At 30.4% G+C, this 10,821-nt stretch overlaps 1 protein-coding gene across 1 annotated transcript in view; it reads right to left on the minus strand.

The window, feature by feature from the left end:
* The window catches only part of LOC117169914 (MAM domain-containing glycosylphosphatidylinositol anchor protein 1), a 388,199-nt gene extending 382,323 nt beyond the window's left edge, over positions 1-5,876 (minus strand). The window contains exons 1-2 of the mRNA XM_033356424.1: positions 5,870-5,876; positions 5,700-5,738 (exon numbers count right to left, since the gene is read on the minus strand). Coding sequence (XP_033212315.1) covers positions 5,700-5,738; positions 5,870-5,876 — 46 coding nt within the window. The remainder of the gene's footprint in view (positions 1-5,699; positions 5,739-5,869) is intronic.
* Between the last annotated feature and the right edge of the window lie 4,945 nt (positions 5,877-10,821).

The raw sequence follows: 10,821 nt of genomic DNA on the forward strand, positions 1-10,821 counted from the left end.
CGTCCCAAGCATGATAATTTAAACTTTCGCAATCCCGTACCTTCGGCTCTTCGTAATTACTGTTTGCTCTTTACAACCGATACACAGGATCAGCGTATTTGTACAGCACGAAGCGTTCCATAAATCTGTTTTAATTAAAAGTGGTTGAAACATTTGTTTTTTATTAAACTACATAATATTGTACAGTAGTGTTGGAAGAAGAATTTATCCAGTTGAAAATTAAAACCGAAAAAACAGAAGTGAATTTTTGCTGCAGATAATTTTTAAGTAGATAAAGTTGAATTTTTCCCATCGAAACTAAACAAGAGACATTATAGAGTTGGTGGATAAATCTATACGTGAAGGTAATTTTTGTCACAGGTAAAAATTATTCTGAAAGTGATGTAAGGATTACAATTTACTTTTTCTGCGAAACACTCAGGTACTTCGATTCTGAATTTAAAAAGACACAATATCAGGTATCATAGCGCAAAATGAGTTCAAAAATAGAAAAAGGAGTCATTTTTCAAGGAAAAAGGAGAAAATAGCGAAAAGATTGAACATGTAGAGGATGAAACAATTTTGCCAAATTTTCTAAATCGCCAATAAGGAAAAGTGGCGGGAAAATTAGTAACGAAACAGAATTTTTATGAAAGAAAATTAAACTAACGAAAATATTTATGACCGAATTTTTAAAATCCGCATTTTGAAATTCCCTAAAATAGTAAATTTCCAGATTTTTAAATTTCCGAAAATAGTAATTTGTCGAATTTTTAAACACCTGAAAATAGTAGATTGCCGAATTTTTAAATTCCGAAAAACAGTAAATTGCCGAAATTTCCAAAAACAGTACATTTTCGAAATTTTAGCTAACATAATATTTTATTTTTATGGGGTATTTATTATCAGGGTTCAAAATTTCGAGACTTTAAAAATTCAAGAACAAACATTTTCGGTACTTTTATTTCCTTTACGGAACTTTTATTTTTCAAAAAATTTATATTTCGTTAATTAGTTTTTCGTTATTTTGAAACATTCTGGACTTTTAAAAATCGGCAAAATTATATCATCCCACTATTACTTTTAGAAAAAAAGAAAAAATCTGTTTATAAGGAATATTATATTTTCAAATAATATTATAATGTTAATGGATCCAAAATATTATTTTAGAATCAGAAAACGCACACTAGCATATAGATAGATTAACGCGTTTTATATTACCATAATTGTAAATCATTTAATGCATATTTTTAAACTCATTTGTAAGGGAAATAATTACTTTTACTTTACTTCCTTCAGATTTTTCTGTTAGAATTTTATATTCTGTGGGCCACTTTTTTTATGGGTTGTGATTTTCCTTCGGGAATGCGTGATAAGTTAGAGTTTCACATAAATAAAATGGCCTTAAAATATTTTCGCAAAATTTTCATTTTTTGAGTCGTTATTGTTATTTAACTTTCTTAGAATGATCTTCTTAATTAATTTTTTTCTCCTGATCGGTGCAAACAATCTCCATAATTTTTTGCATGTTAAATATGTTCATTCTATAAAATAAAAATAATTTTACCATTGTTGCATGAATATTGATGAAATTAGCAACAATTTTTATAAACAAATAGAATTCGTTCTAACTTCTCAATCGATTGCAATGCTTTAGTTGACTAATTATGATAGCTCGCGACGTACGATATTTGCGACGTTGAAGTTTTTCACAGATATGTATTTCAAAGTTGCGTATTTAATTTAATAAAAAAACTAAGATTCATGTAAAAAAAGTAAAAACACCTCTGGATTCGTCTCCAAAATATCTCGATGTGCATTTTTTTTTTTTGTTTAAACATTTTGTTAAAAAATTACGCCATTTGTTATCTTTCTGCAATTGTTATAAACAGGAAAGCAATGGTGCACTTGGTTTTTCGATCCTATGCATGCTTTGTTTATAACGATTGCAGAAAGATAACAATTGGCGTAATTGTTTAACAAATTGTTAAAACAATAAATGCACACCGAGATATTTCCTAGACGAATCCAGAGGTGTTTTTACTTTTTTGACATGACTCTTAGTTTTTTTAAACTGAAATCCATATCTACGGGCACGGAGCAACAGGGCGCTGAACAACCAATGCTCTAATTGTTTAAAACATGCGTTTACAACAAAAAAATTCACATCTAGATATTTATGAGACGAATCCAGAGGTATTTTTACTTTTTCTATATGACTCTTAGTTTTTTTTAAATTGATTACACAACTTTGAAATCCCTATCTGTGGCAAACTTCAACGTCGTGAATATCGTACGTCGCGCGGCATGAAGCGCAGAACGCCAACACGAAAAGACGCACAACTTTTGATGATATGCGAGTTACCTAATTTTTTTAACAAAATCTTAGTAATTAAACGAGCTATTGTAATTAGTCAACTAAAGCATTGAAAACAATTCAGAAGTTAGAACGCATTCTATTTGTTTATAAAAATTGTTGCTAATTTTATCAATATTTACGAAACAATGGTAAAATTATTATTATTTTATAGAATAAACATATTTAACGAAACATGCCAAAAATTATGGCGATTGTGAATAACAATAACCACTTAGAAAATGAAAATTTTGCAAAAATGTTTTAGGGCCATTTTATTTATTTGAAACTCTAACTTATGACGCATTCACGAAGAGAAATCACAACCCATCAAAAAAAAGTTGCCCACTTGACAAATTTCGACACTAGAGAGAAATGTAAAATAAGTCAGAAAAATTATTATTTATGATCAAAATAAGTTTAAACATTCTCATAAAATTATTTACAGTGATGGTATTATACATATAACAGGTGATAATAGTGTGCTTGTTCAGATTCGAAAAAAAAAATTTTAACCACCCTATGTATTATAGCTGTAACAAAAAATTTAATTTCAATTATAAAAACTAATTGATAAATAGCATTTTAAATTAAAATTTTTTAAGCTGAATTAATTATAATAAATATTAAACTTTCTCCATATGCGGTAACGTATTCTAGTTTTGAATATAATAATTTTGTAGTTGTGAAATAAAAAAATATCGTATGTTTCAAGCGAAAAGGGAAAAGAACAACTTTTTAGAGAATAGGAAAAAAGGGAATTCAAAAGAAATTAGAAATTTCAGGGAATAGAGGAAAGACTTTTTTATAATCCCTGCAATATTTGTAACTATTGCATTTAAGAAAATCTACCCCCATTTCTAATTTATTTACACGTTAACTACCTTATAGCCTGCAATGTGTAATATTTAAATTATATCCAATTAGTATATTGATTGCTTCATTATAATTATCAATCTTTAGTTGTAAATTGTTTCACAGTATTTAAGGACATTGTCGATACAATCATGCAATTACATTTTGCATACATCATGTCAAGTAAAACAGTGGTTTTAAAATAAATGAAAAGAAATATTAGCTCTTCTGACAATTTTATGATAAAAATTTGAATTTCATTTTATTTCTTTGAAAAAAGCGTAAAGAGAGCAACAACTTTTCTGAGAAATTTATAGAGATATTCAGAGGTTTTATTTCATCTGGTGTGATTTTGATATGACTTTACCAGAAGGGAGGTTACCACATTAACGGTGTTTTTAAAGCGTAGCCTCAAATTGTGATGCATGAGTGGCTTAAAAGGCCATCCCTGTATCACGGTTCGCCATACGCACTGAAAATTTAGATATTCGTCACTGCCAACTGCCACGCATTTGGGCTGCTCGATGCATACGCTAAGCCGTCCATAACGAGCCACAAATTTGTCTGCTTCATAATGAGTACCAACATTGCATATAAACCTTCACAAAGCACACTCGCATATTCACGCCGTGCCAATTGGTTCCATCTTTTAGGCTGTTCAATCAGAAAATAGGATTGTACGTGGTACAGCGACTGAATTATACATAAAGTGATTGGAATAACGTTATTCGGTACCCGGTACTCGGACTCTTTTTATTAATTCAAAATTGTCACAACCTGTAGCATTTCGGTAAAAACTCCCATAAAAATGTCATGTGACACTGAAGCTGACCCTCACCCTTATATTTTTAAATAAGAAATCAAAATTAAAATTGGCATAAATATTAATCAAACAATGAATAATGAGTTAAAACTATTTGAGAACAGAATGAGAACAGTTTTAATCTCGTTCTTTAGACATTTTTTTCCATTTCAGAACATTCTTTTCTAAGTTTCCCGACGATATACTTCAAAAAAAATTCTTTTCTTTCTCCCTGTTTTCAAGAAAATTTCCCTTTTCCTCATTTTTTTCGCTTAAATGTGTACTGAATGAATAGGACCTAATGAGAAAATCCCACTATTCTTTTGTTTCTTTTTCTTGAAAAGCTTAAGATTATATTTTTGTTTCAGAATTCATATCGTTTGATTAAAAATTCGACTATTTTGTTGCAGATTAAAATATTTGTTTGAAAATGCAACTATTATGTTGAAAATTCGTTTTATTTATGGTTGAAAATGAGGTTTTTTGACTGTTTAACTGTTTTTTTTTTACAATAACATTTTTGGTGGAAAAATGTTTTTTTTTTGTTTTGATCAAAATTTAACTATTTGGTTGAAAAGTCATGTATTTTGTTTATAACTCATCTTTTTGACAGAAAATTAATTTTTTGGTTAAAGAATCAACTATTTGGTAGACTGTTAAAATCCTGTGCTGAAAATTTTTTGAGATTCATAATTTTAATTTAAAATTCATCTCTTTAATTGAAAATGTAAATATTTTGCTAAAAATTGGGTTTGTTTTTTGTCGAGAATTAATTTTCTTCCTGGCTGAAAATGTATCTATTCGATTCTTGGTTAAAAAATGGTTTTCTAAATTAAAGATTGATATTTTTTGCTTAAAAATTCATGCATTTCGTTAAAATTTGTATTTTTTGTTGATAATTACACTATTTGGTCGTAAATTCTTTTTTTCGTTGGTGAACATTTTTTTTATCTTAGTTTAGATTGAGTTTAAGATTTAACTATTTTGTTAAAAATCCATCTTTTTTAGTTAAATTCAATTGGTTGAAATTTTTTTGTTTTTTGACGAAAATTGGTTTTATAAACTCTTTGTAAATTCTTCTCCGATTTAAAATTCAACTGTTCTCTAAAACAATCGACTTTATTAATCTCTAAAACTTTAAAAGCTTTCAAATGTCTCGAGAACTTTAGAGTTTTTTAAAACTTCTGAAATCTTAAGCAAATAATTTTAAGTCTCTTTAAAGCTTTCTAAGTTCTACTAAATTTGTTAAAATCTCAGGAAATTCCACGAAATCTTGTGAAATAAACTATATTCTTTAAAACCCTTCGCAAAATCTTGAGAAATCCGTAGTCATTTTTTTGCATCACGTGCTACATCTAAAAAAGTTTAATGTCTTTTAAAATTATTTTTAAAATGTTTAAATCTTTGAAATCCTTTTAGACTCCATTAAATCCAATGAAATCTTATATATCAATTTAAAATCCCTTTAAATGTTTAAAATCTTGAAATTGGAGATCCTATAAAATCACGTAGGTTTTTTATAATCCATTAAAATGTCATCAAAATCGTGAAAAGTCTTTAAATTTCTTCAAATCTCTTCAAATCTTTAATTTGATGTAAACTAATTGCAAAAGTCGCCCCCTCCTACATTTTCTTACATTTTTTATATTAAATTAAATCCCGCCGATAAAGTACAAGGTCGAAGAATGCATAAATTGCTGAACTCACCTCCTCTCGGAGCTTCAGTAGACCCTCGTTGTTTTAAACCTGCAACAAAACCAAAACCTCTGAAAATTGTAGAAAATCGCTTTAAGGGAATTTCTTAACTTAATATAGAATGTTTTACAAGATCGCCTCTATTCCAGCGCAAAGTTATAAATCAATTGGTCGGATAAGACCTGGCATAATCAAGTCTCGAATGTTTTCCCTCGAGGCTTTCGCGTTAAAATTAATATTGCCGGATAGTCATAAATTGGAGGGCGTAAAAGGTTCGTCAACCCCTCGACTGGATTGGAAGTTGCAATCTAATGTTTAATATCGTTTACTCGCCCTCGTTTACTTAAATCCGAAACTTTCAGATTCGCCACTCAGATAAAACATGATTCAGAGCAGTCATTGAAATCGAGGCATGCGAAGAAAGATAATAAGTTGGTTCTATAATTTAATTTGAATAATGAGATTTTACTTGTGTTGTAAGGTAACAAAAACTCTTGTATTTCTTAACTTGCAATGCGAGGCCGTTTAGGTTCATCGTATGCTGCTGCCCTTTTTTTCTGTGTTCGCTTGTTGGTTACTAGAGGAGGTGGAAACTTTTACATTCCAACTTTATCTTGCCACTTGTTAAGCCAATGTTGGCCGTAGTTTGCTCTTGACTCGCTGAATTACAAATCGGACTCAAAAGCTCCGTCTCTGGGAGTTACGATCGCAACAAAAAAGACGGAACTCTAATGCATTTCCAGGCTTTGAAAGTTTCGTGCGCCGCCTCCACGAGGCACTCTTCACGACTTCGACAAGTAACCAAGAGAAAACTTAACAATACGTATATATATTTTATATCGTTAGCTCTAGTAAAACACGAATCACCTTATCAGGGGATTTCATAAGAAGTCAGAACAAACAAGTCAAATTAAAAATAAAGTTTTAAACATGCTAAAGTATTTAAATTTTGAAGAACCCCACATACCAAATGCACAAAAGATGGCTTTTTGTCCAAATGTCTAATTGTAACACTTTCTTTGCAAGTACGAAACAAAGATAAATAATTTAAAGTAAAATGATCAGAAAAGATTTAAAAACTTTAAATTTTTACATGTATTTTTTATAGAAAAGTTTTCCTTTGACACTAACAAAGTTTGGATTTGCTACAATTATTCGAAGATTAGATGCGAACTCTCAACAATTGACGGATGGTTTTTTCGAAATTCTATACGAAAAATTACACAATAGCAGCTATTTTTCTGAAGTTTTCGAAACTGCATTTTTCCTAAAACTTCACTTTACATTTTTTCTTTTTTTAGAGATAGCTGGTAATATGCAAACAACAAAATATGCCAAAAAATTTAGATAATAATTATTTTGCAGGAAAAAAATTATTTTCCGACATCAAAAATGGTCAAGCCAAATAAAACTGATAAGATGCCTTTATTATATGAGCAGAAACTGTACGCATCATATAAGAAGAAATAAAAAAGGTAGGACTTACAACAAAATCTTCATCATTTTTGCATCGTATTTTGAAAACGCGAAAAGAATATTTTGAGAAGAACCCACTATTTTATTTTTTGCAAAAAAAATCTGCTAATAATGTTTATGTTTTACTTATCGCGTAGGCAGTCGAATCCTAGTCCGAGCGGGTCGCGCTGCAGTACACTTCGCGCGCGCAAGCCGGTATTCAAAAATTCATTACTTCGAAAGTATTTGACTACGCACACCCGAATTTTTATCAGATCAAGAAAAACGTTTAATCCACTACTTACAATTTTAAAAAAATTTTAAAAACACCTCCAAATTGAAAAAATCTATTTCTATATAAATATTTGATTTATATTATTAAATAAATAATTAATGTGGGTTTTAGCATACTTTATTAGAAAATTGAGGAAAAGGCCAAAATTTTATCTTGCGTATGAATTTTTATATCTTTGTTTAATATTGCAGTATAAGCAATAAAAAAGGTACTTTTTTATGAACATACAATATTTTTAAATTTTCTCAAAAACTCCGTCGGCTTGCGAGTTCGATTCCCACCTCAACCCTGGAAGAGCTTCGGCGGCTCATGCGGTGAACACTAGACTAGCAAGTTCATCTCCGGAGAGTCGTGGGACCGGTACCTCTAGACAAAAAAGTGCTCTAAGTACTTAAGGCTGTTGCTTTTGGTGGTTGGGAACCCATCTTAAACTGTAGGTCCCCCTCCCACCACAAAGTAAGTGTATGGGGGGCGTGTAAAGGAATAAGGAAGAAGGCACAAGAATAATGTAAATCCTTAGGGGATACATTAGAAGCTTCCATTCCAACAAGAAAAAAATATTTCACGTGAAAAAAATTTTGGTGGTAAATATTGTGTGGAATGCCCCATATCAATCGCATTAAAATATACAAGATTGTTTCATCATAACAAAGATTAGCTTTTACGACAGTCAGAATTACCCTTTTTGTTAAGACGTAGATAAACTCGAAGTTATAAGCCCCTCGTCTTGGAGTCATACAAATTCGACTTAAGACATAAATATATGTCTTCAAGACATAGCAACTTGTCTACTAGGCATAAATTGAAGTCTGGCTACGTCTCAAACCGAGACATGCTCCAGTCAAACTTTTGACTTCAGCATGTCTTGATTTGGGGCGATTCAAGTCGAATCCAAGTCGAAGGATTTTTACTCGGGCAAATACCAAATAATTCTGACACCACCACCTAGACTTTTTTGTTAATTTTGCCTGATTTAAAAATGCAATTGTTCTACCATTAAAATGCTATCCTTTTCGAAAACGTTTGGTTAGATTTGAGTAAATGTATCATATTTTGTAGATCAGAACTCTTGAAATGACAGTCTTGTACCCATGGGCTTTACAAATATACGATTTTGTGTGCACAGGAGATTTTGCGGTTATTAGCATCCCCTCAACATTCAAATAAGGAAATTAATAGTATCTTAACAACCAAATCTACGGGATATTTTTTGAATAAACTATTAGGGTCGGAAACTACTTCACAATAAACACGAGAAAAATTCTCGTGCAGGAAAAGTACTTGTTCCTTGTAAGGGTTGTTTTTCATCTTTTAAAGATAAAATAAGGAAACCTACATATCCTGATAACCAAAATCATGACAGATTTCTCGATTCAATTATTACGATGGAAAATAACTTTAAATATGAACATCAAGCATTCCCTAACATGAAAAATGTTTTTATTTATTTTAAAGGTTATTTTAGAATCATTTAGAGATTCAAGCAAGGAAATCTACATTTTCAAAAAACCAAAATAACAGCAGAGTTATCGATTAAACTACTGGTGTGGTAAATCACTTTAAAATAACTGCAAGAAGGATTCCCTACCAGCAAAAATGTTTTAATTTAGTTTAATGGTTATTTTAACATCCCCTAAACATTCAAACAAGGGAATCCACAATACCCTGAAAATTAAAACCACAGGATATTTTTGACACAAGTATTCAGGTCAGAAATTACTTCACAATTAACGTGAAAAAAATCACCAGCACGTAAATGGTTTGAATTCACTTTAAGTGCTGTTTCAAAAACTAGTCCAGGCATCTCGAACAAAAAATGGTCTTCTTACCGTAATAAGTAGGTAATGTGCGTGTTTTTTGTTGTTGTTGCTAAAATGGTTTATTAAGAGGTCCTGAATGAAATTCCAAGTTTTCTAGAAATGACACACGTGCGTCCCTGAGATATTTTTGAACAAAGTTCCAAAAATCGTGTTTGCGTAGACTGACCCGGCCCATTGCATTTTAGAGCAAGATATTCAGCACCAAAATTAAACTAGAGAAAATTCTGAAAAATTTTAGCACAAAAAAAAACCTTTTATCTGCAATAGGCCCTGAGTTATGGTCCTACAAGGAAGCCAGATTTTTTAGAAAAAATAGGCGAAAAAACCCAATTCTGAAGTTTTTATCTGTCCTTTGACCGCTTTTGACCTATTTTTCAGGGCAAATAAAATAAAAGTAAAATGTTTTAGCTCATATAGTTTACGAGTTACGACCATGAAACTTTGACCATTTATTTTTAAGATATATATGTACTGGCAAATGTACTGCAACCGTATTTGAGCATTTTGGTGGCATTTATGCTTTTTAGTTCATTACAAATTAACTTTTTCTCCTTTTTTTGTTGAAGAACAATCAATTGTTCAAAAATGGTCTTAATAATACGGTTCACTATTTCATTTGTGTGCATATTTAATGTATTTAAGGTTGGAAGTCCCATTTAATGATAAAATCAGTTAATTTGTTGTTTTTTTTTTATTAAATTTCGAAAACAGATATTCTATAAGTGATTTTCACAAAGTGAATACATAAATGATGCTCACAATTGATAGAGTGAAGCGTATTATTAAAACAATTGTTGAACTATCGATTATTTTTCAACAAAAAAAAGGAGAAAAGGTGAGCTTGTTATGAACTACAAATGCATGTATGACACCAAAATGCTCAAATACGGTCGAGGTACATTTTTCAGTACATAAAGAGCCTTCCAAATGGAAAGGGTCAAAGTTTCATGGTCATAACTCGTGACCTATATGAGCTAACACATTTTACTTTTTTTATTTTGCTTAGAATTTAGTCCTCTATAATTTATTTTCTTAACGTTTTTCTGTAGGATATGTATTAAACGAGCAGTTAAAAAAAGTTTCCTGACTATAAATAGCTCAAAATAGAAAAAAAATTGTTTCTTTAAAGAGTCATAACTCTTGATCTGTGAAGACTTAAATATTAGTTTTTTCAGATTTACGGAGAATTTTCTGCCATGCAACTTTTTCTATTGCACCACTTATGTAGCTTCACGGAGAAGTAAAGTATTTTGAAAAAACTGAACACGCGTAATTTTCCCTGAAAAATAGAATTGCATTTTTTTAGAATTACTCAAAATTGCTTCCACTTTAATTCGACTATTAATATTTCTGTTGTAAAATTAACAGGTTCCAAAGTAAAGATGCAAACTTAATAATTGGGTTTTTTTGCCTCTTTTTTCCAAAAAAATCCGGGTTCTTTGAAGGACCATAACTCAGCACCTATTGAAGATAGAAGGTTTTCTTTGCCTTCAAATTTTGCAGAATTTCCCCTAGTTTAATTTAGGTGTTGAACATTTGCTTTAATTAGGACCACTTAATAAAC

The sequence above is a fragment of the Belonocnema kinseyi genome, chromosome 3 (genome assembly GCF_010883055.1).
Source record: "Belonocnema kinseyi isolate 2016_QV_RU_SX_M_011 chromosome 3, B_treatae_v1, whole genome shotgun sequence".
Lineage (NCBI taxonomy): Eukaryota > Metazoa > Arthropoda > Insecta > Hymenoptera > Cynipidae > Belonocnema > Belonocnema kinseyi.